The 21,193-nt window shown below is 56.5% G+C and overlaps 1 protein-coding gene across 7 annotated transcripts in view; it reads right to left on the bottom strand.

Moving 5' to 3' along the window:
• The window catches only part of MAP4 (microtubule associated protein 4), a 152,438-nt gene that overhangs the window by 5,097 nt on the left and 126,148 nt on the right, over window positions 1-21,193 (bottom strand). For 3 of the 7 annotated variants that reach the window (XM_077179209.1, XM_077179258.1, XM_077179457.1), the window contains 9 exons: window positions 20,881-21,093; window positions 19,158-19,335; window positions 15,421-15,480; window positions 14,545-14,864; window positions 12,682-12,804; window positions 10,728-10,820; window positions 6,632-6,713; window positions 3,096-3,208; window positions 88-265 (listed from right to left, as the gene is read on the bottom strand). In XM_077179209.1, coding sequence (XP_077035324.1) covers window positions 88-265; window positions 3,096-3,208; window positions 6,632-6,713; window positions 10,728-10,820; window positions 12,682-12,804; window positions 14,545-14,864; window positions 15,421-15,480; window positions 19,158-19,335; window positions 20,881-21,093 — 1,360 coding nt within the window. The remainder of the gene's footprint in view (window positions 1-87; window positions 266-3,095; window positions 3,209-6,631; window positions 6,714-10,727; window positions 10,821-12,681; window positions 12,805-14,544; window positions 14,865-15,420; window positions 15,481-19,157; window positions 19,336-20,880; window positions 21,094-21,193) is intronic. The other 4 variants (XM_077179312.1, XM_077179421.1, XM_077179393.1 and 1 more) reach the window with 4 other exon arrangements.

A 21,193-nucleotide genomic window follows, 5' to 3' on the forward strand; every position in this document is an offset into this window, starting at 1 on the left:
GGTCGGGGGCTGCGGTGGCCGCGACGCCGCCGTGCCCGGGGCTGCCGGGCTCCCTCCCCCCGGCCCCGGGCGGGCCCCGGCACTTACTTGTTTCTTGGATGTGAGTGTCGAGGCTCTGCATTTCCCTTTGGTCGGCGGTGCCGAGGGCGGCCAGGGCCGGCCCCACGCCGTTCTCCCGCAGCGCGGGGGCCGCGGGCAGCGCGCCCGGCTCCGGCCCCGCTCCGTTGGCCGGCGGGAGCTGCGCCGGCTCCGCGCCGCCCTCTGCCTGCAATGACAACGTGGGCACGGGTCAGTACCACGGCGAGGGAAGGCTGCAGGGACGGGAGGGGGTGGCAGCGGGAATCTCTGCTCCTGGGAAAGCAAATCCTGCCCGGCCCTGCGGGGTCTGACGGACCCCGGGGCCATGGAGCTCCTCCGGGTGCCCTCGGGTCCCGGAGCTGAGCTGCCACACTCACAGCTGGCACAGGGAATGCCAGGGACAAACCCCCGTGTTCTGGGGCCGATGGCTGGCGTGGGGTCACTGCTGTGACACTGGATCATGACCTGGGGACACCCAGAGGAGCTGTGGCTGCCCCTGCACCCCTGGATGTGTCCCAGGCCAGGCTGGACAGGGCTTGGGGCACCCTGGCACAGTGGGAGGTGTCCCTGCCATGGCAGGGGTGGCACTGGATGACCCTGCAGGTCCCTTCCATCCCAAACCACTCCAGCATTCCGTGTTCCCAGCACCTGGTGGGTCCCAAACCAGCAGGGCCAGGTTCACACAAGGAGCCCCTTTTCCCTCCACGCTGAGCCATGACCCAGGACTGAGAGCTCAGAGAGAGTCCAGGATCCCTCCTGCTCTGGTCCCTCAGCAGAGCTGCTCATCCCACCTGGAGTCAGCAGCTGCCACTGGGCCTGGAGGAGAGCTGAGCCCTCCTGCCCTGGGAGGGGACTCTGCTGCCCTGGGGATCCCAGGGGTGACAGATCCCTTGGGAAGGCCCTGGGACAGCAGCAGCACAGCCAGCACTGCCAGCACAGACACCCAGGGAGGGGAAACACCCCACAGTCAGACTGAACCTGAGCTGACTCCACAATGGGACTGAACCTGAGCTGACTCCACAATGAGACTGAATCTGAACTGACTCCACAGTCAGACTGAACCTGAGCTGATTGCACAATGGGACTGAACCTGAGCTGATTCCACAGTCAGACTGAACCTGAGCTGATTCCACAATGAGACTGAACCTGAGCTGATTCCACAGTCAGACTGAATCTGAGCTGATTCCACAGTCAGACTGAACCTGAGCTGATTCCACAATGAGACTGAACCTGAGCTGATTCCACAGTCAGACTGAACCTGAGCTGACTCCACAATGGGACTGAATCTGAGCTGACTCCACAGTCAGACTGAATTGGTGAGAATCTGGAACTTGGGTGGAAGCACCACTCAACTCCCCAGCACACAACACCAGTGTACACACCAGGAGCTCCAGTTCACTGGAATTTTGTTACAGACAGTTCCAGATCCCTCCCAACGCAGGAGCAGCCCCTCCAGCTCCTTCCAGCTTTCCCTGAGCCATGATTTGCCAGGATGGAGTTTCCAGACAGGGCTGGAGCCAGGAGAACCTGAGCAGTGGCCATGCCCTCTGCCCTTGCTTTCCCAGGGATGCCTGAGCTCCATCCCCCTGGGAATCCTGCTGCCCCCAGGACTGGCACTGCTGCTTTCCAGAGCCCCCAGGCTTCAACACAGCAGCTCAGCCCAGCTCTGAGCCCTTCCTGCACACACAGAGCCTCACACAAGCCAGGGCTGGGACACCCAGGGGATGGCAGTGCCTGGAGGGGTTTCTCTGGGTCTGCCTGTCCTGCTGGCAGCTCTGAGGCTGCCCCAGAGGGGTTTTCTCTGCTTCCAGAGCTTATTTAGAAACAGCATCCTCACAGACCTCAGTTTGGAGAGGGACTTTTCCTGAGGGCCTGGGGTAACAGGACATGGGTGATGGCCTTAGGCTGAAGGAGGGCAGGGATGGATGGGATATTGGGCAGGAATTGTTCCCTGGGAGGGTGGGCAGACCTGGCACAGGGTGCCCAGATCCAGCTGGATCCCTGGCAGTGCCCAAGGCCAGGCTGACACTGGGGCTTGCAGCAGTCTGGGGTAAGGGAAGGTGTCCCTGCCATGGCAGGGGTGTCATCAGTCCCTTCCAGTGACTCCCTGAGCACAATTCCCAGCTCCCTGGGGTTGTGCCAGGCCCACACATCCCTCAGGGAGGGAATGTCCCCTCCCTGGGCACAGATGTCCCATTGCTGCAGCCAGACCTGGAACATGCAGAGCCGAGGCTGGGGACAGTTTGTGCTCCTGTGGGAGAAGGGATGAATCAGCCCAAGAGCTGTGCTCTGTTCTCATCCCCACACAAACAGGACTGAAGGATGGGCTGGACAGATCCCTTCCACCTCAGAGCATTCCATGGATCTGGAAATGCTCCCAAGACTGCCAGGTGCTCTCTCCCAGCACAGAGCATGTGGATCTCAGCAGCTTTCACTGGGGGTGAAGGCCCCTGCCATCTCCTCTGCTGGGCATGGCCCTGCCATCCCCTCTGCTGGGCATGGCCCCTGCCAGCCCCTCTGCTGGGCATGGCCCCTGCCAGCCCCTCTGCTGGGCATGGCCCCTGCCATCTCCTCTGCTGGGCATGGCCCTGCCATCCCCTCTGCTGGGCATGGCCACTGCCAGCCCCTCTGCTGGGCATGGCCACTGCCATCCCCTCTGCTGGGCATGGCCCCTGCCATTCCCTCTGCTGGGCATGGCCCCTGCCAGCCCCTCTGCTGGGCCCCAGCCTGCAGTGATCCCTGCTCTCAGGTTCCAAGAGAAGGATGGAGTTTGGCAGTGCCAGCTCTTGGGAATGCCCAGCAGGGTCAGGCACCCTGAGCTGGGTCCAGCTCTCTCCTTTCCATCCCCACCCTTGGCTCCATCCCCACCCAGAGCTCCATCCCCACCCTGGGGTACACAGCAGAGGTCCCAGGAACAAGGAGGCTGTACCAGGCTGTGGAGGAGGAGCTGCACAGCAGGAGCAGGACAAGACCTGGATGAAAGCCATTCCCTGGCTGTGCCAGGTCCCTGCCCTCACCTTGACAGCCCCTCCGGCCGGTGAGTGTCCCACGTTGTCCAGAGATCCCACCTTGGCCTGCGCCTTCTCCTTGAAGTTCAGCTTCTGGTTCTCGATTTTGACGTCTCCTCCCCCTGCAGGGACAGGGAGCAGGGCTGAGTTTGGGGAAGCCCCCAGCAGTCCCACCCAGTCCCACCCAGGAGCCCCTGGGGACCCTCTGGAGGAGGGACAAGACAAGTTCCACAGTCATTGCCTCAGGAAAAGTTCTGGAAGACCAAAGCTGGTGATTTCCAGCCGTGCCAGCAAACAGGGCCCTGGGGAATGCTGCACATCCAGACAGACAGGCTGGAGAGAATTCCCTGGATCTGCTCCTGAGGCTGCCTCCTCCAGCAGAGGTGTGAAATGCCACCCCCACTGTCCCTCACTGGTGCCATTCCAAGGCTGAGTCCCACTGCTCCTGTCCCTGTCCCTGCCCAGGCCCCTCCAGCTCAGCCACTTGGGCACTCAGCAGTGCCAGGGCACCTCCTGCTCCTCTGTGTCCCTGCCCTTCTCCCCTCCTCCCCTTCCCCTGCTGCTCCAGCCCTGGCACCCCTGGGCAGCCCTGCCTGCCTGGGCAGCTCCCCTGGCACACGCCCCACCTGCAGGACACTGCAGGAGAACGTGGAGGTCACAAACAGAGCTGAGAATTTTAACAAGATTTTTCCAGAATGAAATAGACTACAGAATTAGATATAGATAGATTTTATAGATAGATATAGATATAGATATAGATATATTAATTAGATATGCATATAGATTCCCATTAATTACAGAATCCCAGAATGGTTTGGACTGGAAGGGATGTTAAGAATTCTCCAGTGCCACCCCTGCCATGGCAGGGACACCTCCCACTGTCCCAGGCTGCTCCAAGCCCTGTCCAGCCTGGCCTGGGACACATCCAGGGATCCAGGGGCAGCCCCAGCTGCTCTGGGCACCCTGTGCCAGGGCCTGCCCACCCTCTCAGGGAACAATTCCTAACTCCAATATCCCATCCATTCCTGCCCTCTGGCAGTGGGAAGCCATTCCCCTTGTCCTGGCACTCCAGGCCTTTGGAAGTCATCTCTCCCCATCTTTCTTGGCTCCCTTCAGGTCCTGGAAGGCCACAGTGAGGTCACCCCAAAACCTTCCCTTCTCCAGGCTGAGCAATCCCAGCTCTCAGCCTTTCCTCCCAGGGGAAATGCTCCATCCCTCTGACCACAGTGCTGCCTCCTTCACTGACAAATCACACAGTACACAAACCCCAGATTGGAATCCTGGATCCTAAGGATGATTCCAACCCCCCTGCATGGACAGGGCCACCTTTCCCTGGCTGCAGTCCCCATCCCAGCAGCTTCTCCAAAGCCCAGCTCAAGTCTTGCTGAGCACAGCTTTGCCTCCCAGCGACATCATTAAACCCTCAGCTCTGCCCTGGAAGCCTGGCACGGCCAACCACGGTGCAAAGCAAGGGGTTTGGTGCCACAGAGGCAGCTGAAGCCCTGGCAGGGTGGCAGTGCTCCCATCAGGCCTGGACAAGGCACTGATTGTCACCCCCAGCTCGTTACTGGATTGTCACTGCCCAGCACTGAACTGGCAGAGGTCACGCCCGTGGCACCGCGTTCCCAGGGCTGGGAGCCCCTGGAGCCAGGGCTCCTGCCAGGGAGTGCCCTGCTCTGCCCTGGCAGCCTGGGCAGCCTGCAGGGCCCTCCCAGAGGGACAAAGAGCAGCCTGAGGGGCTCCTTCCAGCCTGAGGGGCTCCTTCCAGCCTGAGGGGCTCCTTCCCTGCCTGAGGGGCTCCTTCCATTCCTTCCAGCCTGAGGGGCTCCTTCCAGCCTGAGGGGCTCCTTCCAGCCTGAGGGGCTCCTTCCCTGCCTGAGGGGCTCCTTCCATTCCTTCCAGCCTGAGGGGCTCCTTCCAGCCTGAGGGGCTCCTTCCCAGCCTGAGGGGCTCCTTCCCTGCCTGAGGGGCTCCTTCCCTGCCTGAGGGGCTCCTTCCAGCCTGAGGGGCTCCTTCCCAGCCTGAGGGGCTCCTCCTCTGTCTGAGGGGCTGCTTCCAGCCTGAGGGGCTCCTTCCAGCCTGAGGAGCTCCTTCCCAACATGAGGGGCTCCTTCCCTGCCTGAGGGGCTCCTTCTCTGCCTGAGGGGCCTCTTCCCAACATGAGGGGCTCCTTCCCAACATGAGGGGCTCCTTCCCTGCCTGAGGGGCTCCTTCCACCCTGAGGGGCTCCTTCCCTGCCTGAGGGGCTCCTTCCACCCTGAGGGGCTCCTTCCCAGCCTGGGCACTCAACCCTGGCCCTCGTGCCAGCGGCAGCGCTCCCGGCTGGAGAATGGCCCTGGGACCAGGGGCAGCCAAGGACACTGAACTGACCATCAGCCCCAGGGCACTGAGCTGACCATCAGCCCCAGGACACTGAGCTGACCATCAGCCCCAGGACACTGAGCTGACCATCAGCCCCAGGACACTGAGCTGACCATCGGCTCCAGGACACTGAGCTGACCATCAGCCCCAGGACACTGAGCTGACCATCAGCCCCAGGACACTGAGCTGACCATCAGCCCAAGGACACTGAACTGACCATCAGCCCCAGGACACTGAGCTGACCATCAGCCCAAGGACACTGAACTGACCATCAGCCCCAGGACACTGAGCTGACCATCAGCCCCAGGACATTGAGCTGACCATCAGCCCCAGGACATTGAGCTGACCATCAGCCCCAGGACACTGAACTGACCATCAGCCCAAGGACACTGAGCTGACCATCAGCCCAAGGACACTGAACTGACCATCAGCCCAAGGACACTGAACTGACCATCAGCCCCAGGACACTGAGCTGACCATCAGCCCCAGGACACTGAGCTGACCATCAGCCCCAGGACATTGAGCTGACCATCAGCCCCAGGACACTGAACTGACCATCAGCCCAAGGACACTGAGCTGACCATCCCTCAGGCCAAGCCAAGGGCCTCCAGCCCCAGCACCTTGGGCTGGGCACAGCTTGGGGACAAACCTGAGATTCCCAGGAATTCAGGCTGTGTTCTCAGCAGGGAGCAGGTAATTCCCACACTCATCCCAGAAAATTCCCCCAGGGGCCAGAAGGGTTCCATGTGAGGCAGGAGCTGCTGTGGGCTCAAGGCTAAAAGGACCCTGGTATGTGCTCTGAAGGACTGAAGGGAATTTCCTTTATCCTGCCATGCTCCTTGAACATCCTGGGATGTTCTGAGTGCCCCAAAGCCTCTCTGAGCATGGATGAAGCTTCCTGGAATGACTGTGGAAGCATCCATGTTTTCCTTCTCAAATGAGCAGGAAAAGCAGAAATGAGTCAAAGCTGTAGCTTATCTTCACAGGACATCCCACATCTCCTAATCCCCCCCTCTGCTCTTGAAACCACCAGGAACTGTGGAAGAAGCATTTCTAGAAATTTCCAGAAGCACTGGGAACATTCCCTGAAAGTCACAAGCCCCTAAAACTATTCCAGTTCCAATCCAGGGCTGTGTTTAAGGGACAAAACTTACAGACAAATGAGGAAATGACAAAATTCCTACCTGGCTTATGCTTGATATTTGCTTTAGATCCACACTTGGAGGACACTTTGGAAAGGTCGACTTTCTTGTTCTGGATCTGCACCTGGGGAGACAAAGAGCAGCAGCTGAGCACAGAGAAAGCCCTGCAGGCCAGAGGCACCTCAGGCTGTGCTCTGTGAGCCTGTGTCCCTGCTCTCATCACTCCTCCTGCAGATTCCCAGAATCCTGCCTAGGATTCCTGGGCCACTGCCAGCCCTGGGGTCACCCAGAGCCAGGGGCCAAAGTGAGACAGAGCTGAGACAGACAGCAGGACAGAGGGACAGAACCACCACAGGGCTGAGCTCAGGCACAGCCATGGGACACAGCAGCCCTGGGACAGGGACAGCAAAAGCCAAATCTGCTGCCAGGGTCCCCACAGGGCTCCTGGCCAGCCTGGGACACGGCCATGGCCTGGGGCCACCTGAGGGAGCCCAGCTGCAGGGGCAGGGCTGTGCCACCAGCTCTGCTCTGCTCTGCACCATCACATCCAGCCTGGACAGGAGAAGCTCCAGGGAGAGCTCAGAGCCCTGGCAGGGCCTGGAGGGGCTCCAGGAGAGCTGGAGAGGGACTGGGGACAAGGGATGGAGGGACAGGACACAGGGAATGGCTCCCAGTGCCAGAGGGCAGGGATGGATGGGAGATTGGGAACTGGGAATTCCTGGCTGGGATGGAATTCCCAGAGCAGCTGTGGCTGCTCCTGCACCCCTGGCAGTGCCCAGGGCCAGGCTGGACCCTGGGGCTGGAGCACCTGGGGCAGTGGAGGTGTCCCTGCCATGGCAGGGGTGGCACTGGGTGATCCTGCAGGTCCCCCCACTCCAAGCAGCCTGGGGTTCTCAGAGGGATGGGTGCCCTGATGGAATGCACTGCTCAGGGCACCCATCCCGCTCCCACTCAAGGCCAGGGGTGAGAGCAGCCACCAGCTGGAAGCTGCAGGCTCAGAACTCCTGCTCCAGCTCAGGTCACAGAGGAAACCCAAGGATTTTCCTTTCCAATATGAGCAGAATTCCTTGACCACCAGCTGCTCTGGGAGGTTACTGAGAGCTCTCAGCAGAATCTGCCAGAATTCCCCCAAGGGAATCAGGGATCCTCCTGCTCCATGTGCCCAGGGAGGAGCTCCAGGATGCTGCAGGGGGAGCAGGGCAGCCCAGCTCAGCTCCTGCCAGGTCCCACATCCCCAGCTCAGTGACACCCTCCAAAGGTAACTCACAGACCCTGATTTGGTTTTCTCAGGAGTAAAGTTACTACAGCTTTAATCAGCAGTCCTTGCTTGCTCAGAACTGAGCTGAGATGAAATTTATTTCACAGAATGCACCTGGAGATCTGCTGTTTGTTACCAGCTGTGACTCCTGACCTGAGATCCAGAGTGTCCCACCCTCAGGGAAGGGTCTGTTGGTAGGACCTCAGCAGGAGCTGGGTTTGTACCTTGGGATTGCACTCAGAGAGCCAAGCACAGACTCTGGAGCCAGAAATAAACTTTGGAGCTTTGGCTCAGTGGGCAAGTTTGGTCTCAGCTCTTGTCTGATTTTGTGTCCCTGACCATGTCCCAGAGCAGCCAGGCAGGACAAGCCAAAGGCCAGGGGAGCACAGGGACACTCCAAACTCCCTTCCCAAAGTTCCCAAACTCCCTTCCCAAAGTTCCCAAACTCCCTTCCCAAAGCTCCTTCACCCACAGACGTTGCCTGCACTTGGTGAAATCCACCTCTGTTCTGCTTTCTTGGAACAGAAAACTTGCTCAGAGGTTGGACTCCGTGGTCTTGGAGATCTTTTCCAACCTCAGTGGTTCTGAGAGTGGGAAATACTAAACAGAAAACCATCCAACCCTTTTCCCCAGGAACTGAACTGTGTCTGTGTTTCTGGTGGGCAGCAACAGCAGCTGCTGCTTTTGGGCACAGCTCCTGGGGAGTGTGGGCATGGACAGGAATGATCTCCATGGGCAGAGGGCAGGGTGGGCAGCTGAGCACAGCACAGTGTCCACCCCTGGAGAGTCCCTGCCAGGCTGGAAAGGGCTGGGAGCAGCCTGGGACAAGGAAAGGTGTCCCTTGTCCCTGCCTGACAATCATCCCTGAGGTCCTTTCCAACCAAACCATCCCATGGCCATCACCTCCTAAAGCTCCACCAGGAATTGTTTCTAGACCACAGCACTTGTCCACAGGATCCTGAAAGCTCTGACTGAAGCACAGACCAGAAGAGACCTTCCAGACAGACCCACCTGGGAATCCAACACTGGGAATTCTACCAGAAGTGATCACCACAACTACCTGAGCAAGGAAACATCTGGGAAGAGGTCACTAACATCACAGTGCTCCAAAGGGAGGGGGAGATACAGAAATGAATAAATAAAAATAAAAACATCCACCCTGCCTGTGCTGGAGGGCTGGGAATGCTCTCCTGGAGGTGCTCTGGGAGCATTTGGAGCCTGGAAATGAGCTTTTGGCTCAGAAAATGCAGAATAAAGAGCTGCTTAAGCAGCTGAGCAAGGAGCACATCTGCAGTGGTGAAAGGAGAGTGTGGGAGAGGAGGAGAGGAGGAGGAGGCAGGGCCACAGCTGTCCCCAGGGCTGGGAATGGCTGGGAATGGCTGGCAGTGCAGAGGGAAGGGCAGGGTGGTGACTCACGGGCAGGAGGACACTTCATGGCACAGTTAACCAGGCAAGGCAGGATCCCCACATGCCAGCCCATTCCTGCAGCCTGCAGGAGCAGGGAAGGCACCTGTGAGGCTCCTGAAAGGCTGAGCAAGGCAAGGTGGCAGCCCTGAGGTGGTTTATAAAGTACAGCTCCTTGGAGGGCAGGGAAAGGCCAGCAGCTGCCCCAGAGCTGTCACAGGGTGGCCAAAGGCACTTCTGGCACAGGCTGGGGGCAGCACCAGGGGAACAGGAACAGAAACAGGGCTTCAAACCCCCTGAGGGCTGCCCAGGCCAGCATTCCCAGGTATCCTGTGGGAGCATTTCCATGGGAAACACTCCCATAAACACAGTGTAAATCATGGAAACAGCAGAGAACCAGAGACTCCAAATGCCCAGAGCAGGGATGTGGGAAGGCAGCCTGGGTTCAGTGGCACAGGTGGGACTTCAGCATCTCTGGCCACCCTGGAACCACCTGGAGGGAAGCAGGTGTTAGGAACCCACGTTTGGCTGCCACTTGCAAAGATTTGGGGAAAAGTCACTCATGGAGAGGTTCAGCCAGCTGGACATGGATTTCCCAGGAGAAGTGGCCCCCAGCTGGCTCCACAGGCAGGTCCTGAGCAGGGTTTGTGTCTCTGCACAGGTTCTGACCAGACACCCCGGGCACATCAGCAGATGTGGCAGCTGGCCATCCCTCCCTGGGAACCCAGGATATTTAAACACCTCTGGAACAAACTTCCTTGGCCTCAGGTCCTTCAGTGCCTTTGAAACCACCCAAACTTTCATTGCTGAACCTGCCCTGTGCCCAGAGCCCAGCCCAGGTTTGTCAGGGCAGCACAGATCTGAGCCCCCAGACCCTGCTCGTGCTCTCCCAGCCTGTAGGGGCTGGACAGAGAACCTGGCTTGCCTGGCAGACACTTGGAGCACCCCACACCCCAAACCAGGCTGCAGACACCACCAGATTAACTTTCTATTTTAATAAGCTCAGCCCTGCTGCCACAGATACCAGCAGCCTTTAAATTTAGAAATTAATCTCAGCTCAAAGGTTAAGTCCCAGAGTCTTTGCCTGCTCCCAAGTGCCTTTTATGAAACAAGGAGTGAATGAGTGTGGCTCCAGCTGGCCCTGGGAGCCAGGGGACAGTAACAGGCACTGCCAGGCCACGATGGATCTGCTCTGGGCAATGCAGGCTCCAGGCAGGTCAGGGGTGAGCTCAGTCCCAGGCTCAGCCTCGTCCCCGCCCCTGTGTGGGTCACAGCCAGCCCAGGGAGCAGGACCAGCCCAGGTGCAACTGAACACTGGAACAAACCCCAGAGTTCAGCCTGGCAGCCCCAGAGCAGGCAGGAATCCTGCAGGCTGTGCCCAGGAGCCCTGCAGCACAGCACTCCTGGGGCTGGCACCCCCAGCACGGCACAGAGAAGCAGTTAGCAGACACACAGCTTGCCCAGAGCCATACTTACATTCCCACCTCCAGGGACATGCTTAATATTGTCCTTGGAACCACACTTGGACTGAACATGGCTGTAGTTCGCTTTTTTGGAGACTATCTGGACCTGGAACGTCACAGAACGGAGACAACACAAGGGAAGAGGACTGGTTAGAGATGGCATTCTGCAGGGCACCAGGGACCTGGGCACCAGGGACCCTGAGGAGCTGACCCAGAGCTGGGGAAGGCACCAAGGAGGAGAGTGAGAGACAGTGAAGGACAGGAGGCTGCACAGACAGTGTTAGTGCCAGGCTGGGAGTGCCCAGGGACCCTGCAGAGCCCTGGGGTGGGCTGGGAGCACCCAGGGACAGCCCAGGGACCCTGCAGAGCCCTGGGGTGGGCTGGGATGGGACTGCCCAGGGCCTGGAAACCCCCTGGGGCAAGGAGAGCCAGCCCAGAGGGACAGGATGGGACTGCCCAGGGCATGGAAACCTCCCTGGGGCACTGAGAGCCAGCCCAGAGGGACAGGATGGGACTGCCCAGGGCATGGAAACCCTCCTGGAGCAGGGAGAGCCAGCCCAGAGGGACAGGATGGGACTGCCCAGGGCATGGAAACCCCACTGGGGCACTGAGAGCCAGCCCAGAGGGACAGGATGGGACTGCCCAGGGCATGGAAACCCCACTGGAGCAGGGAGAGCCAGGTGGGATGGGACTGTCCATGCCCCAGGAGGCTCCTGGGAGGTTTCCAGGGACAGGGGCTGCAGGTGGATCCCACCTTTGTCCTTTCCAGGGACAGCTGGCCAGAGCAGGGAGAGCCAGCCCTGGGAGCCACCACTCCCAGCACGCTGTGAGCTGCTCCATGCCCACACCTGGGCTGGCTCCAGCCCTGGCCAATGTCCCTCCACAGCCCTGGGCAGTACAGCTGGGTCTGAGAAACATTCTGCTATTGAAGGTGGTCACACCCTCAGCTCAGGCCTCAGGTGAGTCCCAGGTTAGTGAAATTGTTTCTCCTTCACACTGACTCAGATTAAGGGTGTGAGAATGTGGTTGGTGGTGGTTTGGTGTGGCAGTGCTGGGGATGGTTGGGCTCCATGATCTCACAGGGCTTCTCCAGCCTCAGTGAGTCTGTGGTTCTTAAGGCAAGAGGTGAGGTTTGGCTGAGCTCTGCTCACAGCAGTAGCTGGGTTAGACACCAGTGTTTACAGAGGTTAGTTACAACACAGGTTTAGTCTGCAGCTGAGTTATTTACCACAGCACAAGCAGGCCCCAGCTGGATCCTGGCTCCTACAAGGTGACAAGCCTGGAGCACAGCAGGGATCACCCAACACTCGCAGCTGGGCAGGCTCCCAGAGCTCCTCAGCCAGGTCAGAAAGGCTGGACTCAGGAAGCTCTGGGAACATACCTGTGCCATGGAGTGGGGGGTGCTTCACTGACTCCCTAGAGGTACAAATCCTGCTCATTCCTGACCATCCCTGCCTGGTAATATTGGAATTAAACACTCCCACCTCATGGCCTCCACCTGGGCTTTGGAGTAACCCATCCAGTGGTGATGACCTAAGGCTTGGAGTTACAGAGTTTTGGTACAACTGGGCTGGGAATATTGCAGGGAAGATGTGAATTCCTACATATTGTGCACTCCTAAAAGAAGCAGCTGTGAACTCAACCCCTCTGCCTCATTACAAACTGTTTCTGTGTGTGGAGAACTGGTTTAAGGGAAACCCTCTGACTCCAAGTTAAGCCTGCATTGACCTGGCAGTGAAACAGGAGGACTCTGCTCTGCAAACCTCTCCAGCAGGAGTGGAGAGGGTCCCTCCCTGGAGGAGTTTCCCTGGGAACATCTCAGGGTGCAGGGGAGAGAAGGGGAGGTGTCTGTGCAAGGACAGTGCCACTGACAGGAGAGAGCAGGACAGCTGGAGAGGAGGGACAGTGACTCAAAATGGAAACGTTTTCCTTCATCTCCCCCAGAGAAAAGTGTGAAAGCAACTCACTTTCCCATTGGGCTGTTTGGGGACCCCCTCTTTTGCTGCCACTTTAGGAGCCACTTTAGTGCCCGCGCTGGGCTCAGAGCTGGGCGCGGCGCCGGCTGACTCTGGCCTTTTCTCTACCTTCCCCTGGATGGAGACAAAGGGATGATTTCACCAGCAAAAGCACAAGTTGGGCAGGAGCACGGGAACACGAGGGACCTGCTGCAGAGGAGACCCAGGAGAACTCCCTGCCTGCTCTGATTCCCAGGCCAGGGATCATCCTGTGCCTGGGAGCGGTGACACCAAGGGCACAGCAGTGCCCAGCCCAGGGCACAGAGCAAGGATTCACTTCTCAAAAAGCTCCTGGTGCCCTTCCTCAGGATCCAAGAGACCCCAGGACACTGATCCTGCCAAAAAAAAATCCAACCAAATCCCTGGGGAGCCCAAGAGCAGAGCAGGACCAGCTCCTTCTCGTGGAGGACGTGGTGCAGCTCTGGCAGGTGAAGGCACCCAGGGCTCTTCTGGACACACACCCCGAGCTCCCAGCTCAGATTCCCACCCAGCCTCGCTGCACTCAGCCTTGGAGCTCAACAGCTCCTTTAGTTTTCATCTACCAAAAGGCAGGTGCACCCAGAGAGTCCAGCTGAGCAGAAAATTGAAGGAAAATTTACAGGTTCCATAAAAATTCAGCAACTACCTGAGGATATCCATTGTTTTTGCTAGTTTAAATGCAGGGAAGTGCAGCAGAACCTGCATTTTTGGGGGGGGCTCAGCATAAATCTTGTGTTTCACTAACCTACAGACCAGTGAAGAAAAAAAAAACCAACACTACAACAATTCTCAGACTCTAAAAACAGCTCAGTGTGGACAGGACTACAAAAAGGACAATTTGCTTAACGAGGCAATTGTTAGGATTTAATAACTCTATGAAAATATTTAGAAAATTAAGGACAGTGCAATGAAATGCAAATGCAAGTCCCCTGAGCTGACAGAACGAGGGCTGTGCTGTGCTGCTGCCCAGCCAGGAGCCTGCTGCCTCTGAGGATAAATCCATGCTGCATCGATGCTGTCTGGGACACACAACTCCCAGCCAGGAGTGCCCTTGACTTTAATGTGCCTGAGAGCAGATTAAAGCTCTCCCAGCATGGAACGTGCTCCCTTGGCAGCAGATTAAAGTTCTGGGCCGGGTTATTCAGCACCACAGAGCTGCAGCAAAGAGAATGGAAAGATCTGTGTCCCACTGGGGGGGAGGCACAGCCCTCTGGCTGCTGCTGACACACGTGGCCAGGCCAAGGCTGGGCTTACACAACAGCTAAGCAGGGCTCTGTGGTTCTACATGGCCACATTGTTCAGCAGGGGCTGCAGGTGGATCCCACCTTTGTCCTTTCCATGGGACATGCTGATGGTGCAAGTGCCACCTAAGGGCATTAGGAGGCAGTGAGAGCCCCAAGTTTTCTCTCTGGTAATGGTTTTCCAGCACTACCCTCTCCTCGTGCCCACCATGGGGGTCCCAAAAGACTCATTCCATGTCAGCTTTGGGCCTGAGGAGCTGGCATGGGAAAGGTGCTGTGCAATCCAGATTTGCCTCATCCTAGTGCACTATTCCACCTTCTGTACCATTCAGCAGGCAGTTCCTCCGCCCAAGGGCAAAGGCCAGGACTATGGACAGGACTGAGGGTGTTTCTGTGCCAGGCTTGGGGCAGGAGAGCAGCAGCAGTGGAGCTCTGGGTTCTGCTGTGGAGCAGGGCTGGCTCTGGGCTGGCTCCCGCGCTCTGCCCAAGCAGGACCCAGCGAGGAGCCGAGAGAGCAGTGAGGACACAGCCACCATCCCGCAGAGCCCGGCACAGAGCCCAGAGCAGGCAGGGCGGGCAGGAGGGCAGGGCTCACCTTTCCCCCGCCGGGCTGGTGTTTGATGTTGTCGGTGGAGCCCACCTTGGAGCGGACGTTGCGCAGGTCGGGCCCGGCGGCGCTGGCGGGGCGCGGGGCTCGGGCCGCGGGCCCGGTGCTGCCTTTGCTGCCCGCGGCCTTGCCCGCGGCTCTCTTGGCGTCCGCGGACACCGTGGAGGCCGTGGCGGCTTTGGGGGCGGCGGCTTTGGGCTTGGGCCGGCTGGGGGCCGTGCCGGGCACGCTGGAGGCCGCGGTGGAAGGAGTGGTGGCGCTGCTCTTGGTGGCGCTGCCGGGAGCGCTCTTGGGGCGGCTGGAATCGGCTGCGGGATCGCGGGGAGGGAAGGGGAGATCAGGGTCAGGTACAGAACGGCCTCAGTCACACAGAACTGCCTCGGTCACACAGAACTGAACTGCCTCAGACACACAGAACTGTCTCAGTCACACAGCCCAGCACGGGCTGGGACCCCAAAGATCAGCTCATCCCAGCCCTGCCACGGCAGGACACCTTCACTGTCCCAGGTGCTCCATGTCCCATCCAGCCCAGCCTGGGACACCCCCATTCCCAGAGATGTACAGGGACCCCTTAATGACCCCAGCCCCAGACAAAGGGGATTGGATTCAGACTGAGGAAACAGCCTCAGGCTGTGCCAGGAGAGGTTCAGGTGGATATTGGGAATATTCCTTCCTGGAAAGGGCTTCCCAGCCCTGGCCCAGGTGCCCAGGGCAGTGGTGGCTCCCCATCGCTGCAGGGATGTGACACCCACGGGGATGTGGCACTGGGGACATGGGCAGTGCTGGGGACAGGGGCTCCATGGCCTTGCAGGGTTTTCCCAGCTGGATTCCCCAGAGCCCAGGCGAGGAGGGAGGTGAGGTTACCTGAGGGAGACTTGGCAGGGGGTTTCTTGGCATCTGCCGGCTTCGCGTCCGTCTTGATGGCTGCCAACACAAACACAGCGGGGTCAGGGGAGATCCCTGCACATTCCAGCCTGGAACCAGCCCAGGATTCACTGCTCTGTGGGAGCACCTGCCTGGGCAGCTCCTGCTGCCACCAGAACCCCTCGTGTTTGGCAGCCACAGCACCAATCCTTGTCAAAGGATCCTCACTCGGTCACACCACACACCTGGGGATGGGCTGCATTTTGTTTCTCCTCACATTAACTTCCTGAATCTGACAGCACTCACTGGGAGTATTTTAATTCTGCCCCATCTTCAATTCTTAAAAAAACCCCCAATCAAGCGAAAAAACCCACCCCAAAACATTTCCTTTCTTTGAAAAGGAACAAAAAGCAGCCCCACATTTGTCCTTGCCCAACCTTGCTCTCATTGCCAGACCAGTCCTACCCTGTGCCAATTTTCTTGCACAGGAGTTATTGCACATATTTTGGCTGCTATTTTAATTGTATAAACCCAAAAATCAATCCCTAAACTGAGCTGCCTTTGGGCAAAGCCCAACGATCATGACCTGATTACACTGCACAGAGGACACTCTAAACCAGGGATGCAGATACACTTCTCCAGGCAGGAGAAAACCAAACACCAAACTGATCAAGGCAAAAACCATGGACTGAAAAACAGACATGGGACTTTATTTTAAGGAGCTCTGATAATGAAATTGTAGGGGTTTTACTATTGTAGTGATGAGCACGTTTGAGTAAAACCTGCTTCATTTCAACAGCCAAAGGAAGGCAACATTGAAAAGAAATAATAACTGGAAAAGACCCAAGTTAGAAATTATGAAAACCCTCATTTTTTTTAATATTTAATTTCCATTAAGTCTCAGATTTTTAGATACATTCCAGCAGCTGTCAGGGTCCTTTATGGAATATCAATACCAAAAAGACCAAGGGGAAGAGGCAGATAACTACAGGCCAAGTTAGTGTGGATCATTCCACCCTGACTTTCCTAAAAGCATTCAATTAAACACCCCAGATAAGATTCCAGCTAATGAGGTGAAACCCATTTGGATAATTTAATAAGGCCTAAAGGATGGATACATAATTAATAGCAAACACTTCAAACAAGGGGCTGGCAAACCAACCTAATTTCATTCCTCGAGACCACAACTTTAATTGGGGAAACTGCATGGACAGAACAGCCTTAGGTTTGTGTAAAAGGCAGAGGAATATTATGTTACATTAATATACAGAGATGTTTTGTCTGCTGGTGTCAGTGGGGAGCCAAATGCTGAACACTTCTCTCTGTATGAACATGAGGAGCTGAAAACCCAGGGAGACCCCCTGGGACAAGGGTCTGTGTGACAGATTTTGATCTGTGCCTGATCTGAAGGGCTGAGCGTGGTCTTGTACAAACATTAAAGTCATTTCCACACGGAGGGGGGCAAAAACTAATGAAGAAATAAAATTAAAAATCAAAACATCAAGTCCCACATAACCCTCGGCTCTCCTTTAGCAGAGAAAATGACTGACCTGAAAATACCTGAAAAAGTGAGACTCTATAGTATCAAACCTGGCCTTTACAGATACATTTCATGTGAGACAACGACTGAAACTTGATGGCAGCTGTGACCCCAGAGCTGTGACCCCAAGAGCTCCAGGTGTTCCCACCCACATCTCACCCAAACCAAACCCAACCCAACCAAACCAAACCAAACCAAACCAAACCAAACCAAACCAAACCAAACCAAACCCAACCCAACCCAACCCAACCCAACCCAACCAAACCAAACCACACCAAACCACACCAAACCAAACCCAACCCAACCAAACCAAACCCAACCCAACCCAACCCAACCCAACCCAACCCAACCCAACTCAACTCAAACCCAACCCAACCCAACCCAACCCAACCAAACCAAACCACACCAAACCAAACCCAACCCAACCAAACCAAACCCAACCCAACCCAACCCAACCCAACCCAACCCAACCCAAACAAACCAAACCACACCAAACCACACCAAACCAAACCCAACCCAACCAAACCAAACCCAACCCAAACCCAACCCAACCCAACCCAACCAAACCTTGAGCATTGGGCTCACTGTGGTTCCCCTGAAGCCCCAGGTCACCTTCCACCCTCTGTCCCACCCCTGCTTCCACCTCACCCAGAACAGGACCCCCTGCTCTTCCCATTCCTGCCTTCCCTGCGCATTTCCAGATCCAGATTTCTCAGCCTCCCCATGGAGTGCCTCCAGCTGACCTCATCCTGCCTCACCCCAGGGCCCTGCCTGTGCCCTGGCAGGGTCCCACCATGTTCCTGGTGCCACAGCCCCTTGCCCTGCACCTCCTGCCTCTTGGAACAGCTCCCTGCAGCTCTGCATCGCTGCCTCCATCTCCTTTCAGCAGCAAACACTGCTTTGTTTGTGGGGCAGCAGGAATGAGCCCAACTCATTAGAACAGATCCTGCATTCCCGGGCTCCCATTTGCCTCCAAGACCACACAAAATGAGTTTTACTCACAAAATGAGTTTATCAGACAGGATATGTGGCTCTTGGAACGTGCAACACCTTCTCTACACTTGATTAATTAGATTTTCCCCCAGAGCATAAAGTCTGGGATGTCCATCAGGCCAAATCCATCCCAGCACAGCTAAAACATGACAATTCTTTTGGGAAAGCTGGGATAGGAATCCATGATTTGGGATTCAAACCAGTTTGTGTCATTTTACACTTTTATTGACAATTTTTGCCACTGAGGCCCAGTAATTTGAAAATACTTGAGAAGACCTGACTATAATCTTATCTGATGTTAAATCCCTTGAGTTCCATTAAAAGGAGTAAGAACAGTGTTAGTTTGTCTGAAACACTGCTCAGGTTTCCTGTGGAACTCATGGGAAGTTCCCTCTTTAGCAGCAGTAGGAGTGGGACACAGTTTTTGGATGAAGCTGATGTGATTTCAGCTCCAAATTCTTCCTGCTCTACTAAAAACCCTCCACTTCTGCTCAACCCTTTTGGATTTCCCACACCAGTTCAGGTGTTTCAAGTCCTCTTCTGAAGATTTGCTTTTTTGAACTTTTATTTAGTGCTTACCGTGTTCCTATGGCAAAACACAGAGGGAGTAGAATGCCCACACTTAAATCAAGTGTGTCCAGTAATTGCATTAACCCTGGATCACACACAGCTGATGGAGCCTGGCCCTGAAGGGAATTTGGAAGAGGAAGCCCTGGAGAGAAGAACACTTGAGCCACTGTCAGAATCCAGGCAATGATGGAGTGGCTTTTGAACACTTGCAGAGGTGGGGACTCCACAGCTGTGCCAGGGCTGGAGAGCCTTTTCCAGGAGGAACATTCTCAATATCCACCTGAGCCTCCAGCAGCTGTGCCAGGGCTGGAGAGCTTTTCCAGGAGGAACATTCCCAATATCCCCCTGAGCCTCCAGCAGCTGGGCCAGGGCTGGAGAGCCTTTTCCAGGAGGAACATTCCCAATATCCACCCGAGCCTCCAGCAGCTGTGCCAGGGCTGGAGAGCCTTTTCCAGGAGGAACATTCCCAATATCCACCCGAGCCTGCCCTGCCCAGCCTGAGGCCGTTCCCTCTCCTGTCCCTGTTCCCCTGGCTGTCCCCTGTGTCAGGAGCTGTGCAGAGCCCTGGTGCTGCCCAGGCAGGAGGCTGCAGGTGCTGGAGGATGGGTATCCCCAGGGAAGGGGGAGCACTCACACGTTGGCCTCTTGGGAGGAGTGGGCGCCGTGGTTTTGGCAGCGGCCGCTGCCGTCACCGGTGACGGCGCCGTGGTCCGGGGAGCGGCAGAGGAGCTCCTGGAAGGAGTTTTGGGGGCGGTGGAGGATGGAGGCTTGGAGAGGGAGGTTCTCTTCTCCGCGGGCTTCGCATCCGCGACCTGCAAGGGAGCGGGCGGCATCAGAGCGGCCCCGGCAGAGCCCGAGCCAGGAGGGGCTGGAAGGAACAGGAATCCCTGAAATGCCTCAGCACCTAATGAAGCCTGGCACTGCTGAAAGGTTATAATGCAATTAAAATATAATTGAGACGTGCAGAAGCGAGTGGTGGTGTGGAGGGCAAGACATGGAGCACGGACGCTGCGAGGAGCAGCTCCCAGCCAGGGCTGGCTCAGCTCTGATGTGGGGGGGGCCTCTCCTGCTGGGAAGGAGGTTTTGATTTCTGGATCAAATGGAACCAGCACAACACCAGCAGTGCTCCTGGGAGAGATTCCCATCCTCCAGGAGCAGCAATGGTCCCTAAACTGGAATTTGTTTTAACAGTGGAGACACGAGAACTGGGTGTCCACAGCTCATCCCTCACTTGGAAAACTCTTTCCTGCTGTCCCTGGTCAGGCACTTGTTTGTCAACTGCCTGATCTCTGAGGTATGAAAATACTGAATTAATGCACGGGAATAAATATTATTTTATCAAAAAGATACAAGAACTTGAACCAAACCAAAGTCACCAGCTCAGAGAAAAGTGCAGTTTTACACCTGGGCTATCATTTGCCTTCTGTTATTTTTAGTTAGTTCTGAAAGGCACTCAAATGCAGTAATTTGAACTTAATACAGCAGGAGTGGTGGTGTTCAGCCATCAATGAAAGCTTCTGAAATAGATTTGATGTTCCCTTTTAAACCTGAATTCTCCTACTCTCTCAGATCACAAGTTAACATAGGGATCATTCAAGGGACACCTCCCATTCCTAACACACAGGGATTCCCTGCTTATCTGGAAGATGCAACACTGTCCATGAATCCTCTCTTTTGGGGGGTTACAAATCTCCAGAGTTTTCTAAGTGTTATCAATCCTCTCTGTGCAGTTCTGCAGTGACCACACATCATAAAATGACCATATAAGGAGTGTTCACATGGATTTGTTTTTCTTCAATATTCATATCAGAGGTCTCCAGTCAGGTTTCCCATGTTCTTGTCTGGATTTAGGAGTTGTACACAGAAAGAATTCCTGGCTGGGAGGGTGGGGAGGGGCTGGGATGGAATTCCCAGAGCAGCTGTGGCTGCCCTTGGGTCCCTGGAATGTCCAAGACCAGGTTGGACGGTGCTTGGATCACTATGGGCTAGTGGAAGGTGTCCCTGCCATGGCAGGGGTGGGATGGGATGGGATGGATGGGATGGGATGGGATGGGATGGGATGGGATGGGATGGGATGGGATGGGATGGGCTTTAAGGTCCCTCCCAGCCCAACCCAGCCTGGGTCCCTGACTCATGGCAGCTCATCAGGACAATCTCAGCACTACACTCAGGTTTAGTTCTCCTCTGTGTGACACAGTTCAGTGCCAGGGACACGATGCCATCCCTGGGAAGCTGCTCCAAGCCCTCTGCAGCTCCCAGCACGCTGAATGCCCCTCCTGATCTCACCTAGCCCAGCAATTGTGCCCTGCCCATGGCTGAGGGCTGGGAGTCTGCCCCCAGAGGCAGGCAGTTCTTACCTTTGGTTTAGTCTCTTTTGGAGTGAGGGTGGAGGGACGGGTGCTGCTGGTGCCGGGGCGTTTGGAGGCGGTGCCTGGAGCAGGAGCTGCACTTGGGCTCGTGGGCTTTTTGTTTGTGCCCGGGGTGGCCGAGCTGGGCCGCTTGGGGCTGGTGCTGCCCGAGGCCTTGGCCTTGGCCGCCGCCGCCTTGGCAGTGGAGGAGGATGCAGCAGGCTTTAGGGTTGGGCCAAAAAGCAAAATCCAGGATAAAACCAAAGAAATACAACAAAAAATAGCGCATTGTAAACCAAAACATTGAGCTGCAACAACAGAA

Source organism: Agelaius phoeniceus, chromosome 1, assembly GCF_051311805.1.
Source record: "Agelaius phoeniceus isolate bAgePho1 chromosome 1, bAgePho1.hap1, whole genome shotgun sequence".
NCBI lineage: Eukaryota > Metazoa > Chordata > Aves > Passeriformes > Icteridae > Agelaius > Agelaius phoeniceus.